This window comes from Ochotona princeps, chromosome 17 (genome assembly GCF_030435755.1).
Source record: "Ochotona princeps isolate mOchPri1 chromosome 17, mOchPri1.hap1, whole genome shotgun sequence".
In the NCBI taxonomy this organism is placed as follows: Eukaryota; Metazoa; Chordata; class Mammalia; order Lagomorpha; family Ochotonidae; genus Ochotona; species Ochotona princeps.
This window is the reverse complement of record NC_080848.1, coordinates 37,219,455-37,238,675: the sequence shown is the minus strand read 5'-3', so window position 1 is coordinate 37,238,675 and position 19,221 is coordinate 37,219,455. Positions and strand designations below refer to the sequence as shown.

General features: G+C 40.7%; 1 protein-coding gene across 1 annotated transcript in view; it reads right to left on the bottom strand.

Moving 5' to 3' along the window:
* CPD (carboxypeptidase D) overlaps nucleotides 1–19,221 on the bottom strand; it is a 72,869-nt gene that overhangs the window by 25,537 nt on the left and 28,111 nt on the right. The window contains exons 3-7 of the mRNA XM_058675568.1: nucleotides 11,362–11,504; nucleotides 9,288–9,457; nucleotides 8,238–8,587; nucleotides 7,141–7,332; nucleotides 5,829–5,996 (exon numbers count right to left, since the gene is read on the bottom strand). Of these exons, the coding sequence (XP_058531551.1) occupies nucleotides 5,829–5,996; nucleotides 7,141–7,332; nucleotides 8,238–8,587; nucleotides 9,288–9,457; nucleotides 11,362–11,504 (1,023 nt within the window). The remainder of the gene's footprint in view (nucleotides 1–5,828; nucleotides 5,997–7,140; nucleotides 7,333–8,237; nucleotides 8,588–9,287; nucleotides 9,458–11,361; nucleotides 11,505–19,221) is intronic.

The following is a 19,221-nucleotide window of genomic DNA, read 5'->3' as shown; positions in this document are numbered from 1 at the left end:
AAATCAAGTGCAATGTGATTTTTTCAGTAAACTTGATATTTGTAAGGTCATGTAATTTTAAAATGAGATCCTTGAGGTTCAAGTAATCCATGCTGTTCATCTTGGATACATAATCCAAAACAGAGGAATTAAATAAGCAGGAAGCTAGATCAGAAGTGGAGCAGCCAGGAAATGATTGAGTACTCATATGGGAAGCTGGTGCCTGCAAAGCAGCCAACTAGCCACTTGAACTACCTTTCAACCCCCAAATCGTCAATTTTTTTTAAGACCAAAAAAGAAGCCATACAGGATTACCTTACTAGTACTTTTACTAAAGAGTCTATCTCTTCAAATAAATAATATCAATACCAAAAGAACAAGCAATAAAGATAAATGGACTTCATCAAAATCAGAAACTTTTGTGCTTCAACTATTAAGAAAGTGAGAAAACAAACTGTAGCATGGAGGGCAATATTTGTGAAGAATATATAAAAGATATAAAGAACCCTTAAAACTGAACAACAAAAATGCTCATTATATATGGGGGGAATCAGGAGCAATCCTAACAACCTCTTAATAGGAGGTCATATGCATAGAGCAAGGGGGGGCACCCCAGAGTGGAGCAGGCGGACAGGAGGAGGCTTGTATCCCAACCCTGAAGACTCCCAATTCCTCACTAAGGACTATCAGTACGAGCACTGAGGACTACATCCCAACTGCCAAGGAGACCACGGGGAAATGGAGTGCCTTTGGAGGCCAAGAACTGTGAGGTCACCCACCCCCATTTGGATCTACCACATGGGATGGAAGAAGCCCAAATCCTGCCTTGCAGGATCCAAGGTCATCGGAACAACAACCAGGAGCACTGAGTGGTCCGCAGAAACAGAAGAACAGTAAACTTCCTTCGGGACTAGGGAGAGGAGCTTTCTCTGGTCCTTGCCTGGTTCTGACTTTGGGTCCCCACTCTTTCTCACAATGACCAACAGGATTGCTCCAGAAACCCCTCAAAACAAACAAACAAACAACAACAAAAAAACTAGAATAGAGAACAACAAGGAAAGCTTAGAAACAGACAGGAAACGGTCAGCGGGGATGCACTTATAACTCACTGGTGGGACACAAAGATTAGTTACTCCTCACTGGGATATTGAAGATTTCTCTGTACACCCCTCCTAAAACTGTTCACCTACACTATTGACATATGTCTTGTTAGAGTTACAGAGTTAGACTACCTGAAAAACAGCCAGGTTCAGCAAAATCATGCTTCAACGCTATAAACTGCTAAATACTAAAATTAAAATAGACATGAGACAGCTGAATAGTAATCTATAGCCATTTTAAGGGGTATAGAACCCGGTTGTATACAAAGTAATAATTGAAATGTCAATGTAGAAGTCACAGGATGTGGTTCAGAACTTGCATTCTTTTTTTTTTTTCTCTTTTAACATATTGGTTACTCAATACCATGTCAACTAATTCCATAATGTTATAAATTGTTACTGATGTAATGTCGGGGCTTTTAATTGATCGGGATGATACTCTGCCGGCTCTACCTTCAGACCAGAGATGGTCTTCCCAAGAAACCGTTGAACTTATCTGGACAATAAGATGCTGGACTTTATGCTTGATAGATGCTTCAAATGAAAGAATCTCAACTGAATTTGAACTGTGGTAATGCAACAAGGTGGAGGAATCCACCATTGGGGGGCGGTTTGGGGAGGAGTGGGGGGGGGAATCCCAGTGTCTATAAAACTGTGTCACATAATGCAATGTAACAAATTTAAAAAAATGCTATTAAAAATGCCCATTAGGGCCCGGCGGCGTGGCCTAGCGGCTAAAGTCCTCGCCTTGAGAGCCCCGGGATCCCATATGGGCGCCGGTTCTAATCCCGGCAGCTCCACTTCCCATCCAGCTCCCTGCTTGTGGCCTGGGAAAGCAGTTGAGGACGGCCCAATGCATTGGGACACTGCACCCGCGTGGGAGACCCGGAAGAGGTTCCTGGTTCCCGGCATCGGATCAGCGCGCATCGGCCCGTTGCGGCTCACTTGGGGAGTGAATCATTGGACGGAAGATCTTCCTCTCTGTCTCTCCTCTGTATATATCTGGCTGTAATTAAATGAATAAATCTTTAAAAAAAAAAATGCCCATTAAAATTAGGCAAAAGACCTGAACATTTTCCAAAGTCATACAAATGGCACACTGGCACACGAAATGATGATCAATATGATTAATGATTAAAGAAATGCAAATCAAACTGCAGTTTAGTACCATTTCTTTCCCTCTAGAATGCACGTCGTTTTTTTAAAAAAGGAAAAGAACAAATACTGACAAAGATGAGAACTTGGAACTCTCACACACACTGACAATGACAATAAACAAACATTCAGCCCTGGTGGAAAAATAGTTCACCAGATCCTCAAGAACCTAAATACAGGGGCAGATGTTAGGTGAAGCAGTTAAGTTGCTTAGGGTACCCACACCCCACACTGGAGTGCTTGGGCTCATGTCCCACTCTTCCTTTTTCACTAACTTCATGCTAATGTTCACCCTTCGAAGCAGTGGATGGCTCAAGTGCTGTGTCTGTGCTGTTCACATGGGAGACTCCCATGTTCCTGGCTTCAGCCTGGTCTACTTCAGGCTATTACAGGAACGTAGGGTGTGAACTAGCAGATCAAAGATTTTTCTCTATCTCTAGGTATCTGTTTTTCTCTGTGTGTTTCCTTGCCATTTAAAGACAATGAAATAGGGTCCGGCACGATGGCCTAGTGGCTAAAGTCCTCGCCTTGAACACGCCGGGAGTCCATGCGGGCACCGGTTATGGCCCTGGCGGTCCCACTTCCCATCCAGCTCACTGCTTGTGGCCTGGGAGGGCAGTCAAGGACGGCCCAAAGCCTTGGGACCTTATACCCACATGGGAGACACAGAAGAAGCTCCAGGCTCCTGGCTTTGGATTGGCGCAGCACCGGCCATTGCAGTCACTTGGGCAGTGAATCATCGGATATAGGATCTTCCTTTCTGTCTCTCCTCTTCTCTATGTATCTCTCAATCAAAATAAATTAATTAAAAAAAAAGACAATAAAATAAACAGCTGTTTTTTAAAAAGTGAAGTATGAAATTAGTATATCATTCAGCAATTGCAGAAGAAATGAAAAACAAGAACTTAGATAATTGAATATTGATGATCATAGCATCATCAAGAGTCACATGTAGAAACAACCCAAATAGCCATCAGGGGATACACGGACAAACAAAACGAGATATATGTGTATATATAACAGCAGATTATCCAGCCTTAAAAAAGAACGAAACACCAATAGATGCTATGGCATTAACAACCCTGGAAGTTTTACGCTAAGTGAGAGGAGCCATATATACTGACTGTAAGATTTCACTTCTCTGCAGTATCCAGAGATATGGTGGTATCTGCAGCATTAAGCAAATAGAGAGACAGAACAGAGACTGATGGTTATGAGAGGTGGAGGGGATGGGGAAATGAAATACAACATCTAATAGTTATTATAAGATATTTATTTTTCCATTGAAAAGGCCGAGTTAAAGAGAGAGAAGGAGAGACAGAGATCTCCCATCTGCTGGTTCACTCCCTGATGGCTTCAATGGCCAGAGCAGGGCCAGTCTGAACCCAGGATTCAGGCACCTCCTCTGGTGTTTCCCACATATGTACAGGGATCCAGTGACTTGAGCCCTACACTTCTGCCTACCCAGGCTACCAGCAGGGAGATGAATGGGAAGTGAAACAACTGGAACTTGAACCAATGCCCTTAAGGGATGCTGGATCCACAGGTGGAGGCTTATTCTGCTATACCACGTCACTGGCCCCTCAAATCTTTATTTCTTCATTTATTTTTATTGGAAAGTCACATATACAGAGAGGAGGAGAGACAGAGAGGAAGATCTTCCTTCCATTGATTCATACCCCAAGAGTCCGGAGGTTGTTTTGGGTCTCCCATGTGGGTGCAGGATCCCAAGGCTTTGGGCCATCCTTGACGGTTTTCCCATTCCACAAGCAGGGGGCTGGATGGGAAGTGAGGTCACTGGGATTAGAACCAGCGCCCATATGGGATCATGGCGTGTGCGAGGTGAGGACTTTAGCTGCTGGGCTACTGCGCAGCGTCCAATCTTTATTTTCAAGAGTACATAAGTCCTCAACTCTTAAGTTTCTTTGGGGTTTTCACTTCTTTCTTTTGAATCTCCTGTGATACAAAAAAACTACAAACCTCAAAATAAAATCTATACGCCTACCTCTTCTTAATCTTTTGTCAGCCTAATTCTTAAGTTCCAGCTTCAGAACTTAAGAGCATGCAAAGATTTTTTTGTCTCTTACAGTGCAAAGAAATGTTTTAATTTTCTCTGCTAAGATTTCGGAACCTATTAAAAGATTCTGAGAAAACAAAAACATGGAGAAAAGCACATCAACATAACTGACGCTGCCTGCCTCCCACTGTGCCATGTATTGACATGACATCTGCAAAGCAGTGACTTATTTTCATTGGAATGTAGCTATTATTAAGTTTCCAGATGTAGCCAACATAACATTTGACTTATTCTGGGAATATTTTTAACAGCCCCAAAGTGAAAATGTTTTTTTATCAAACATAAAATATTTTTAAAAAGGAAACAAAAAATCATTTTGCAACCAGTGTATAGCGGCTTAATTATTACATGGCCCTTTGAGAACAGCCCATGATTATCAACTACAAAAAAATTCTTCTATGGGCCAACATCATTACATAAGAGATGAAAAGTTAGGGTTTTAGGTGTTGGTTCGAGTACTGGCTGCTCAACGTATGAACCAGTTCCCCGACAGTGGTCCTAGGAAAGCAGGAGAGAAAGGACCAGGTGATTTGGACCCTGCAGTGACATGGGAGAGCTGAACAAGTTTTTGGCTCCTGGCTTCAAATTGGCCAAGCACTACCCATTGTGGCTGTTTATGGATTGAAGCAGCAGATGGGAGATTTCTTGGTCTCTTCCCTTTTCAATATAACTCTTTAAAAAAAAACACATCTTTTTTTAAGCTCTCAAAGTAGAAGATGGCCCAACTCCTTGGGCCCCTGCACCCACACATGAGACCTAGAAGAAGCTCCAGGTTTCTGGCTTTGGTTGGTCCAAGCCTGGCTGTTGCAGTCATCTGGGGAGTGAGTCAGCAGATGGAAGATTCTGTCTCTTCTCCTCTTTCTGTAATTTTGTTATCCAAATAAGCAAAAAATAGACCCTAAAATTATATAAACATAAGCCATTTGACAAACTGTTAGTGGAAGAGGAGACAAAAAGGAAAGACAGAAGAAAAAGGGGTGGAGAAAGGAGTGGAGAGACGGATTAGAGAAGGCAGCATAGACATGGGAAGAAAAATTGAGAAAGATTGGGAAAACATTCAGGAAACTGTCCTAAAAGCAACAAGAAAAGTTGCTTGTTGTCGTCTGCTATAAAAATAACAGGATATTTAAAGAAAGCCTCAGATGAGAGGCAGACACTTGGCATTTAAAATATTTGTGCCCCACAAGGCAGTTTCTAGTTTTGAGTCCCAGGTCTTCCAGCTTCTGCCACTGTAGATGTTGGAGGGGGCAGAAGTATGGCTCCAGTAACTGGGTTCCTGCTACCATGTAGGAGACCCAGACTGAGATCCTGGCTTCTGGCTTCAGCCCAGGCCTTGCTGCTGCCATTGCAGACATTTGGAAAACGAGCCAGTATTTGAAGCTCTTTTTTCCCCTCTTGTCTCTCAAATGAGTGAATGGTAAAATATTTTTAGAAAGACTACAAGAAAAATGAGATTGCAACAGAATTTTCAGATGCCTTCAGTGAGAACTAGTAAATGGAATATAAAGTGACCATACCTCCATGCAGGTTTGCTGATAGCACAAATGGATAGGACTTCATCCAGCTCATTACCGCAATCGTTTCTGGTTGGGTAGGATCTGTAATCTGAACAAACTGGTCTGGGAAATTCCGATTCAGGTCAAAGTTGTTGCTGTTATTTCTGCCAATCACACTTACTGAATCTCCTATAAGAAAAAGGTTCAAATTAAAGGCATGTTTCACTTATATTTTCACGTACTACATACTACTTTGGCTATCTGAACTCCAACTTTCATACAGCATATGAGCACTTTAATTTTCATGTAACACTGAGGGATTTTAAATTTGTTTTTTACAGTGGCCATTAAAAATCTCTTTTAGATTTTTTTAAACAAAGAGGCAAAGCCACTATCTTTTCATTTTTGCCCTTTGGTCACACTTTGAAAAGAACTCTCAGTTATTATACAAATACAGTGAGTTAAGCCACAGTTCGTGATGCCAGCATTCCCTATCAAGTGGCCATTTCAGTTCTAGCTGCTTAGCTTCTCCCCCATGTGTCTTACTCATGTATCTGGAAAGGCAGGAAAAGACAGGACCCTGCTACACGCATGTGAGACCAGGATGGATTCCTGGGCCAAGTCCAGGATGGAATTCCTGTGGCCACTTGAGGAATGAACCAGTGGATGGAAGATTCTCTCTGTTTCTCTTTTTCACTTTGAAATATCTAAGTAACTCATTTTTTTTCTAAAATAAAAGATAAGACATTGCTAAAGAGATGGGAATTAAAGGAGAGCATGCGGAGCTGCTGCTTAAGACATCTGCATCCCATATTGGGGAGCTGGTTTGAGTTCCAGCTCTTTCATTTCCAATCCAATTTCCTGATAATGCATTCTAGGAGGCAGCAGATGACAGCCTAAATCCTTGAGTCCTTGCCAGTACTGTGGGAGACCCAAATGGAGTTCTGGGCTTCTGGCTTTGACCTGGCCCAGTCCTGGTTATTGTGGATATTCAGGAAGTGAAATACTAGTAGAAGATCTCTCTCTGGCTCTTGCTTTTCTTTGAAGTACATGAAAATAAAGAAACATTTTAAAAATGTATCCATCATATGTAAAATACATCTTTTACTAAATAAGAGCCATAACCAAGGTAGAAAAGGCTATTAAATATAAATTTAATCATACAACTATTGAATCAACTGGCCTAGTTTACAAAAATACACGAGTTAAAATTAATTATAGATGATCAGAATAAAATACAAAGCGATTCCAGAAAAACAACCTGTTCATATCTTCTCCAATCCCCAATTATGTCATAAAAGACTTAAGCATGGAAAAACAGCCTGTTCATTACCTTCCTGGGACTTTTCATAGCCATCAGGATTCATGGATGGCATAATGTGAATTCTAGTACTGCGAACCAGATCCGTTACTTCAGAATCCACCCCAAAGTTCTTACAAAGGTATTCGATGAGGTTCAATAGCAGTTCTCGTCCGACCACTTCATTTCCATGCATATTTCCAATATACTTAAATTCTGGTTCACCTGGAAACAAAATACAAAGAAGAGATTTCCCCCCCTTTTTTGTCACCATGGACTGTTTTTTTTCCTTGAAAAATATAGAAAATCTCTGAAGCAAATGTCTGAGAAAACATATATATTTGGCAAAAGAAACAAAGAAAAGCCTTCACAAACATTTCTAATTTCTAATTTCCTTTCTAATACTCATCTATATGTTCAAGGCATATCTACTCACATGAGCCTACTTTTAAAAGTTCACAGAAAATGTACATTGTCTTTCAATTCCACTTGTCCATGAACTTTGTGAAACCCTCAACATATTTGTTATATAATACGAAAATAAAAATACTATGAGTAGAAGGCATTTATAAATATAAAGACCATGCGTAATATAGACTGCCAAGTAATTTTTTTTCTTTTGAAAAGGCTGGTTGGGCCCGGCGGCGTGGCCTAGCAACTAAAGTCCTCGCCTTGGACGCCCCAGGATCCCATATGGGCGCTGGTTCTAATGCCGGCAGCTCCACTTCCCATCCAGCTCCCTGCTTGTGGCCTGGGAAAGCAGTTGAGGACGGCCCAATGCATTGGGACCCTGCACCCGCGTGGGAGACCCGGAGGAGGTTCCAGGTTCCCGGCCTCAGATCGGCGTGCATCGGCCCGCTGCGGCTTACTTGGGGAGTGAATCATCGGATGGAAGATCTTCCTCTCTGTCTCTCCTCCTCTCTGTATATCTGGCTGTAATAAAAATGAATAAATCTTTAAAAAAAAAAAGGCTGGTTACATTTACAGTTTAATTTCTTTTTAAAAATAATACTTTCTTAATCTTAGTTATATATAATACATACAAGTAACCTTTCAAGATGGTAACATTGCAAAACAGATACAGTTCTGAAAGGTGCTATTGATACTATGTGTGAAACCATACCAATTACCTGGTTCATGTACACCTGGATTGTCTGATATCTCCATCACATAAAGTTCTCTTGATTCTACTGATTTTCCCAGTGAATAAAGTCGAGTGATATTAGGATACTCATTGGCAAATCTTCTCAAAAAGATTTCCATATCAGGAAAATGGTGATGGCGGAAGTCCTTTGGCTGAATTGGCTGGTGGGAGGATGATGTTCCAGGGGGAATATTAGGTGCAGCAACTGTACTAACAGTTGCTACGGCCTCGGCTGTGTCAAGGTTTCCTGAAGCCACAGTAGGCCGGAGGGAAAAATCCACTTCAGTGGCTGGTCCTTCTCTCACCACTATGTTATTAACAGTCAGCGGCATATATCTGAGAAAAATATTTGACAAAGCAGATGGCTTGAAGTTAAGAAACACATTGCTTTTAATACCATAAAAGTAGTCTTTTTTCTTTTTCATATTGTTTATCATAGTGATTTACCAATAGGCAAACTAAACACAGAAATGCAGATTTAAAAATTTTAGGATGATACATCACAGAGATTTACAAATTAAGTCTAAAGAATTCTCTACTCGTACCACACTTTACAATGCTTTTATAAATTAAGAATACACTGAAAGATTTAGGTTGTTATTCCATTCAACTTTTTGCAGTGTCTTATCAAATTGACATTCCAACTTCTTTCAGGAATATTCAAAATTACATGGAAATTTACCAATGAATCCCTATCAAAGGGATCTCCAAAGGGCTTCCAGGGAAGGTGGAAAGTCACTGATTTAATATAACAGAAACCTGATGACAAGATGATACTTCAAAATATCATTTACACATTCTTGGGTTTCTTACACTCTGGTATTCAACTAACCATCAGAAAACATTTTACAGCTTGACATCTTTTCAAGCTTTGCATACATTGTACTATTGGATTATGTGACAAACTACACAATAATATTCTCATGATTTAAAGGAGAAAAATAAAAGTTAAATGGATTGAGTAACATTTACTGGACTACATTTCTTAGATATACAACAGAGGCTTGACAATTTAATTAAAAGTCTCAACTCTTACCCAGTTAAAACTGCTGTGAGGTTGTAAGTTCCAGGAACAAGTAATCTGTGGAAATCACCAAATCTTCCTGTTGTGATATTATGATTAATACCAGCTACTGAGATGGTTGCATTCTCCAAACCAGAACCTGTTACTGAATCTTTAACAAATCCTTTAATTCCAATGTGAACCTAAATGAACAGAGAGACAAAAAACACCCACTTGGAAGGCAGAATAGCGTAACTTTGTTGGGCACTGATGCTAGAAGTTTTATGAATAAGCTTACCCCTCCATCTCATCTTCGTAAATCATCTGTCAATCCCATGATGTTGAATTGAAATATATATAAGAATATTAAATTCTTTTTCTGGTTACTTTTTATTTTATTATTATTTTTTTAATTTTGCTGATCTTTACATAGTTGATTAGGGCTCAAAGGGTCAAGGGCTATGGGAAAGTGGGTAAGACCATTGTTTCCACATTCTCTTTTTTCCTTTCTGTATCTGGGGAAAGGGGAAAGACAAAGGGAAAGCCACACCCGCCCTCCCCTCCATCCCAGGGTCCCCATGTAGGGCATGCTCCTAGGGCACTCCTCCAGTGGTTTTGACAGTTCAACTGTTCGAACTGCTGCCAATTTTGTCATTCCAAGCACCATGAAATCTCTCCAGAATCCACTGGCTGACATAGTCCACCTTAGAGTCTCCACTTGCCCAGATTTGCACTGCCAAGTCTTTGTTGGGGCAACTGATTCATTTGTTCTGTCCTGTGTTGTGGTACCAGGTGTCCTACACAGGCTCCAATGTACTACCATATCCTCCATGTGCACCTGGATATGCTGTCCACTTCTCCATCTGAGCCACTGAGGAGACTCAGCTTTGACACATGCACTCCACGGTCAGACCATGTGACCTGAAATTCTCTTCATGGTTGGGGTTCTGAGATCAGCAGTTCGTTTGGGGGGATCCCCAAAGAAACTTCGTCTGAAGTGATCCCAGACAAGATTTTTGTGTGAGAGTATTAAATTCTTAAACTTAAGTCCTCTGTGTCTGAATTCTACACTAGCCAGGTGCTTCTGAAACTCCCTGTTTTGGGGGCTGACATAATAGCTCAACAAGCTAATTCTCCACCTTCAAGAGTTGGTATCCCATTTGGGCACTGGTTCATGTCCTGGCTGCTCTACTTCCCCCATTCAGCTCCCTGCCCATGCCCTGAGAAAGCAGAGGAGGATGGTCCAAGTCCTTGGGACCCTGTACCCATGTGGGAACCCCTAGGGAGGCTTCTGGTTTTGGATTGACTCAGCTCCAATTGTTGAAGTCCTTTGGAGAGTGAACCAGCATATGGGAGATCTTTTTCTCTGTCTCTCCTTCAATTTCTGTGGATCTGCTTTTCCAGTGAAAATAAATACATCTATAAAAAAAGATTCCCTATCCTTAACATGATATTATGGTGCAGTGAGTTAAACTACCACTTGTGATGCTTATATCTCACAAGAATGACAATTCAAGTCTCTGTTGATTTACTTCTGATCCAGTTCTAGGCTAATGCTTTTGGAAAAGCAATGGAAGATTGCTTTGGGCCACTGCACCCACATGGGAGATTTAAAAGCAGCTCTTGGCTTTGGCCTGGCTTGGCCTTGGTTGTTGTGGCCATTTGGGGAGTGAAACAGTGGATGGAAAATCAATTGAAGACTACTTTTCTTTTTACTCTCTCTCTTTCTCTGTTAACTTTGAGACCTCAAAGCCAGACTTCTAATTTTTTCAACAAAGTGTAATTTCTAGTATACTAAATAGTTGGACCAGTCTGTCTGATGTTATGTCCACTGTCTACATAAAAGGCTCTGTACCAAATACAACCACATGACATTGTCACAATCTGGTAGTACAAATTTGGCTACTCATTTCAGTTTGAAAGTGTTCCAGGACTGGCAAAGGGAGCCCAATGGAGAAAAGCCCATGTGCAGAGCAAAGTTAGATGTTCTAACAGATGAAGCTATCATCTTCATTTAAAAAAGAAAAAAAAAACTAATAGAAACTGTTATGTGTCCGCATAAGAATTTCCCCCTTGCTTAATCCATTATTCCAGCTAGCTACTTTACCTTTTCGATCAAGGTGATCAAAGATTCCCGATTATTTTCCCATTCTTGTCGAAGTTGTGAAGCTGGTGGGTACTTGCAACAAGATAGCTCTAATGTGATCTCAAAACAGTTGGCCCAGACATAATTGTAATCTTGCATGCCACCTATAAAATGAATGGAAAAATGAGTCTACTTGAAGAAAGCAAAGAATTCTACCCTCAGAAAGACTGGAGAAACAACATCAGCCATCCTTGCAAGTATAAATTTTCTTCTTTAAGTTGTTTGAAGTTGTAGAGGTCCCCTGACTTATAGAGGAAATTTGGAAAGATTATAAATTAAATATACATAAATATACTTAGTAAGATGATTTACATATAGATTGGTTAATAATAACAGCTGTATATTTGAATATTTGCTACATGCCAGAATTGTTCTAATAGTTTTTGTGCATTAACACTTCATTGTTACAACAAATATAAGGTGTGTATTATTATTATGCCTATTTTAGTTATGTGAAAAGTGAGACACAAAGCAGCTAAATTTGTAACAATGAAAATAACGTGTATACAGCATCTTATCAAGTTGTGAAATACATTCATTCTAGTCATTATTAAGGACTTATTACTTTGTTCTGTAAAGGCTGATATATTTTTATTTGAAAGGTAGATTTATAGAGAGACAAGGAGATTGAGTGGTTTTTCATCTGCTGGTTAATGTCCACAACAACTGGAACTGGACCAATCTGAAGCCAGGAGCCTGAAGCGTCTTCTGGGTCTCCCAAGTGGGTGCAGGGGCTCAAGGACCTGGGCTACCATTAGCTGCCTTTCCAGGCACACTGGCAGAGAGCTGAATCAGAAATGCAGCAGCTGGGACCTGAGCCAGTAGCCACACGGGATGCTAGCACTGCAGGTGGAGACTTAACCTACACAGCTAGGGCACCTTATAAGGTGGCAAAGAAAAGAAAGGGACCAAGTTACACAAATCAGGGAGAAACTCTTTCCAAATGTGTTTAATGCAATATAGAACTAATAAACATTCATAGTCAATTGCCTTCATCATTTTTACACATATATAAGCCAACACAAACATTCTGTAGAAAACCTATTATATGCTCATTCCTGTAACTTGATTTCTCAGATCCTGTTTACAGTGGATAAAGACTAACGAGGAGCAGGGAGGGGACATAACTTCTCCATGATGTCATCTTGCTCCTGACATGTGAGTAGGCCAATGTTTATAATGCTGGATGGGGACCAAAGCCCATCCTTGTGCATGTGAAATTAGCTCTAATGTTAGTCACTTCCTTCCATTATTCCCCGAAACACTCACCAGACAAGATTCAGCCTTAGTCTGTGCCCACTACTGGTCAAAATGCTAGTATATCGCTAGTCTAGGCAAAAGGACTTCTTTCTCCAAAACAGTTTCTCCCCCTCTCTGATGGGGCGAAAAACAGATGTGGATTTTTAGGGTCATCATTCTCTAGTGCCCAGTGCATCCCCGGTGACAACACAAGATCCTTCTGATCAGAGAGGAGGAGAAGTGTTTCCCTTTCACTGACAGCACCAACAAGCACAGCATGCTTCCTTGAGTCACAGACTCTTCTGTCATTTGCTGAGTGAAAGCTCGCTGGCATTAACAGGTCTCTATCTGCAAAGTGAGTACTAGATGAGAAAAGGGTCCCAACTCTCAGATTCCATCATGTTTAAAAATGTATGCAGATGGGCCTGCAGCAGTAACCTAGTGGCTAAAACCCTCCCCTTGCACGTGCCAGGCTCCTATACTGTTTCCAGTTCTAATCCTGGCTGCTCCACTTCCCATCGTGTTCCCTGCTTGTGGCCTGGGAAAGCAGAGGAGTACGGTCCAAAGCCTTGGGACCCAGCACCTGCATGGAAGACCTGGAAGAAGCTCCTGGCTCCTGGCTTAAAATCGGCTCAGTTCTGGCTGTTGCGGCCACTTGGGTTGTGAACCAGCGGATGGAAGATCTTTCTCTCTGTATCTCCCTTTCTCTGTACATCTGCCTTTCTAATAAAAATAAATAGATTTTAAAAATATATATGCAAATTTGATTTTTAAAGGAAGGGAAAGAGCATGTTGGAAAAAGACAGTTCTAAACTGATTTCTGGAAAAAGTGAATAGCAATTTATAGCATGGTTTGTGGAGGGTTTATCAGAGAACACAATCATAGAAAATAGTAAAAAAAGAAGTATAAAATATAGCAAAATTAACCAAACTGTAACAGGAAGAAAACAGCAATGTTATTCTGTTGAGGTTTCATCCTGTGCTTTGAGGCATATCCAGGTCCTGAAATGTGCCTAAATCATATAACACAATATGCTTTTATTTCATTGGCATATTCACCTTGTAAATATTGCTAAGACATTAAAAAAACAGCCTTCAGAAAAAAGGGCTTTGGATTGTTATTTTGAAAAAAAAAAAAAAAAGTATAAAGAAGGCAACTAAACCATTCCCAGAGTTACCTGAGCAGGAACACACAAGTGCTGGTGACGTGGCTGACATGGCATGTTATCCAGCACATGTAAAGGCGATCATCAGGCTTTGTGCAGGTTCACTCATGTGAGTTCAAGCACTTACAAATGAAGACAAGATTTTGTTTACAATCTAGAGAAGATGTCCAGATCTATAAATAATTAATGAAGGGGCTGGCTTAACAGGTTAATCCTCCAGCCTGCGGTGCCAGCATCCCATATGGGCACCAACTCATGTCCTGCCTCTCTACTTCCCATCCAGCTCCCTGTTTGTGGCCTGGAAAGCAGTAGAAGATGGCCCAAAGCCTTGGGACCCTGCACCAAGTGGGAGACAGACTTTTCTGGCTTCAGATCAACTCAGTTCCAGCAGTTACAGTCATTTGGGGAGTAAGCCAGTGGGTGGAAGACTTTCTCTGTCTCTCCTTCTCTCTGTAAATCTGCCTTTCAAACAAAAACAAATAAATCTTTTAAAAAAAACTAATGCTATATAAACATCATCAAAAATAAAAATTTTTTAAAAATGTAACACAGTAAGAGAAGATAGTGATAGCTGTACAATATGAACCTAATTAGTGCCACTTAAAAATGGTTAAAATGATAAAGTTCATATTCTACACATACACATTTCACCATAATAAAGAACAGTTAATAGTGATACAATGAGTCAATGGTACAAATTTTAATTTTAAAAAGATATTTATGTAAAAGGCAGAGAGAGAGAGAGGGAGAGAGTAGACATGCACTCTAGCCAGAGGAAATGCCTTGTAAAGGTGCACAGGGGGAGGACCATGAGGCAGACAAGGCCAGGGTGTCAAAGTGCAGTGCTGCTGAGAGGTAGTGAAGGGTTAGGCTGGAAATCTAACCAGGATCTATTAGGCTGGGGACAGAGCTGGTCGTGTGGCACAGTGAGGTAAGCCGCCACCTGCAGTGCCAGCATCCCATAAGGACTCCAGTTCAAGATCTAGCTGCTCTCTCTCTCTCTCTCTTTTTTTAAAGATTGATTTTATTTTTATTAGAAAGTCAGTTGTGGCTCACAAAATAGACAAGGTACCCGATATTTTATAATCTAAATTCTTACATGGAGAGGCAAGCAGTAAATGAAGCGGGGAAAAAAAACCAGACAGTGAAAAGTGCTATATGGAAAATTTTAATAGAGTAACATGATCACTGGTGGCAAGTAGAGATTAGTCAGGAAAAAATCTGTTTTTAGACAGCTTATCAATTTTTGAAATTCTTTTTTTCATTTTATTCCAAAGGCAGAGAGGCAAACAAATGGAGAGAAATCTTCCATGTACAGGTTCATTCCCTAAATGCCTATAACAGCTTGATCTGGGACAGGCTGAAGCCAACAGCCTGACCACCAATCTTGATCTCTCACCATGATGGCAGGGGATTGACTACTTAAGCCATCAGCTAAAGCCTACTAGCATGTGCACAGTGGGAAGCCTAGGCTGGAAAAGGTGCTGGGACTTGAACTCAGTCACTCCATTACGGAATGTGGGTGTGCCAAAGGGTGCCTTAAATGCTGAACAAAACACCAGCCCTCTCCTGCTACCCAGGGTGTAAGAAGTTAATATTCAGTGAAGATCTGAAAACAAGATGGAGCCAACCTGGTGAAAGTCAAAGAGAAAAGTATTCCAAGATGAGGCAGAAAGTCTTAGTGAATTGGAGGAACAGAAAGGAGGCTATGTGGACAGCAACAGACAAGAAAAAAGTATTGCATGATGAACTCAAAAGAATATAAGCAAAATAAGATTACACAGGGCTTTAGCAACTAGAACTTTTATTAAAAAGATTTGTTTTTTTGAAAGGCAGAGTTATGGAGGAAGGAGGCAGAGTTATGGAGGAAGGAGACACAGAGAAAAAGTTTTCTATCCTCTGGTTCATTCCTCAAATGGCCACAAGAGCCAGCTGCTTCAGGCTGAAGTTAGGAGCCAGGGGCTTCAGGCCTTACATGTATGTTCACTTTGGCCATCTTCTGCTGTTTTCCCAAACACATTAGCAGGGAGCTGGACAGAGAGTGGGGAGGCCAGGATTTGAATGGGCACTCAAATGGATGCTGTCTCTGCAGGTGGCAGTTCAACCTGCCTTACCACAATGTTGGCCCCAAGGAAGTTGTTCTGCTTTAATATGCTTAAGAACACATAAAATTTATCATTTTGGAGTCAGTGTTGTAGAATCGTGGGTTATTCTATATGCTGTCATCCAACATGGGGTAGCCAGCTCACATCCTGGCTACTTTACATTTAATCTAGTTCCCTGTTAATGTACCTAGCAAAACGGACGAAGGCTGCCCAGGTACTTGAGCCCCAGCACCCATGTGGGAAACCCGGTTCCTAGCTTCAGTCTGGCCCAGTCCTGGCCACTGCAGCCATTTGGGGAGTGAACCAGGGGATGAAAGATCCTTCTCTCCATCCCTCCCTTCCTCTGACTTTTATGTAAATAAATAAATCTTCAAAAAAAAAAAAAAAGGAAAACTATCTTAATCATTTCTAGTGTACAAGTGTTAACTATATTTACACTATTATTGTGTAACAGATTTCTAGAACATTTTTACCTTGCAAAACTGAAACTCTATTCTTAATGAACAACTGAATTTTCCCTTTCTCCAGGCCCCAGCTAACAACATTTTACTTTTTTAGGTTTTGACTATTTAGGTATATTACATAAGCACAACCATCTGTTTTCAGAGAAAAATTTCATTCTGTTCAAAGCTAAATAATATTTCATTTTTATCTATTTACACTATTTATGTCTTTTTATGCCCTCTGCCCATTTTTAATTGGATAATTCTTATTTTTGACATATAAATACCAGTATATTAACCCCTTAACAGATACGATTTGTAATTTTTCCACCATTCTATGGGATAGTTGCCCTTTACACAGTATTTCACTTTTGACAAGTTGCACGTTGATTCACAATATTTTCGATTTAAAACACTGATTCACAATATTGCTGGGCAAATCAATGGAAGTTTTTCAAATGATCTGAATTTTTCTTTTGATACAGAATAATGAGTAGTCGTTCTGACTACTGAGTATACAAACAATTTTACGGAGGGGCAAAAAGGGAGGTGGGGAGATGAATTATATAATGCTGGCTTGGATTAGGTTAGTGGTGATGGAGATCAAGAGGGCAGGCAGATTTGGACATAGAAATTACTTCTTTATATGGAATCAAGGATGACTTCTAGACTTTTGGATTGAGAAAACAGAGAAATTCATTGTAAAGTTGAAGAAGAACTAAGCAATCACATGTGACTTACCTAAAGCTCTGTCTCTGACCCTCTTGCTTTGGTGTCTCATTCAGCCATATGGCTTTATTTAAAAATTTTTTATCTGAAAGGCAGATAAGACATGGTTCACTCCCCAAAGGGCTGCAACAGCCAGAAGTGAGCCAATCCAAATCTGGCTACAAGAGCTTCTTCTGGGTCTCCCACGTGGGTGCAGGGGCCCAAGTACTTGAGCCGTCCTCCACTGCCTTCCCAAGCCACAAGCAGAAAGCTGGATTGGAAGTGGAGCAACCGGGACACAAACCAGTGTCAGTGGGTGGAGGATTACCCTGCCTTGCCACTGTGCCGACCTCAGCCCCGTAGTTTTAAATATTATCATCAGGCTGATAACTCTCAAATTTCTATCTCCATCTAGGTTTTTTTTCTTTGCCTGACTCCAGATTTACATATCTGATTGCCTATTCAATAGCTCTACGTGGATATCACAAATCTAACATATCCCAAACTGAACTTGTCTTCCTCAGACTTGTTCAGTATTTCCCATTGCAGTTAGTGTCACTTCCATTCTAACAGCTCAGAACAAAAAGTTTTGGAGTCACATTCCATTTCCAAAGTGCCACAGAAAATCATGCTCTCCAATATCAAAATACAACCAGAATCCACACATTTCTCCTTACCTCCATGGTGACTAGCCAGCACTAACCCTGCAGAGACTGCTGCGCTCACTGCTGATACATTTCCTGGTTTCAGCCCTTGCCCATCTATACTGTTTTCTCAACACAGATGCCGCAGTAGTTCTGTTAAAATATAACTCTGATATTGTTCTGCTTGTCAAAAAATGACCTTGTGTATTTCCCTCAACAAAAAGCTAAAGTCTTTATAGTGTGATTTTTAAATGATTTGCCTTAGTCCCTCTCAGCACCCTCCCTTTCCTGGTTAATCTCCTTTTAAAACTTCCCTTCCACTGGCTTCTTTGCTGTTCAATAGATGGATATACTAGGCGTTTCCGGACCTTGGAATTTTGTCCTGTGCTTACAGTGTTCTTTTTCTAGATAATCCCTACTTCACTACCAGTCCTTAATTCTTTGTTGTGGTTTGAAGTCAGGAAATTCTGACCTCCCTAATTAAAGTTTCTTCTTGTTTTTCACCACTACTATAGCCCAAGTCCATCTTACTACAACTTCTAATTCCTCTTACCCGTATTCCCCTATAACACTTAACAATTCAATTATTATTTTTTTTAAAGATTTATTCATTTTATTACAGCCAGATATACACAGAGGAGGAGAGACAGAAAGGAAGATCTCCCGTCCAATGATTCACTCCACAAGTGAGCCGCAACGGGCCGGTGCGCGCCGATCTGAAGCCGGGAACCTGGAACCTCTTCCGGGTCTCCCACGCGGGTGCAGGGTCCCAAGGCTTTGGGCTGTCCTCAACTGCTTTCCCAGGCCACAAGCAGGGAGCTGGATGGGAAGTGGAGCTGCCGGCATTAGAACCGGCACCCATATGGGATCCTGGGGCTTTCAAGGCGAGGACTTTAGCCGCTAGGCCACGCCGCCGGGCCCTATTTTTTTCTTTTTTACTATCCGTTTCAACCTGATAGATTATAAGCAATACGAGGGCAGAGGTCTCTATTACTGCTCACTGATGAATATTCCAAGCACTAGGACAGGACCTGGCATACAGGTCCTGTCAACAAACATTTGTTGAATCAATAGAAGATGTTTGGGGGTGGGGAGGGAGTTAAGATTCCATTTAAATACATGAAGAAGCCCACTAAACATTCACATGGAGATGTGAGACATTTCACTTTCCTGAATTGCCTGGAGGTTTATAACCAACACAGGATTAGTTGTAATTTGTCTGACTAATCTTATTTTGCTATTCACTTTGGGTATGACAGAAAACCAGCAGAACACTGATTTTTATATCCCTATTCAGTTACATTTAGTTCTTTGGTGACATTAGTTACCTTTAGCCACTGCTGATATGTAATTCTATGACTAACTTGGTAACTTTCACTTGAACATATACATGTGAACACACATGCTGTTCACTGTACATAATATTTAAAACCTTTTCCAATTTTATTACTATATTTGTCACAATATAACAGTCATTATGTAAAAGATATTATACTAAGATTATTGAGATTTATAA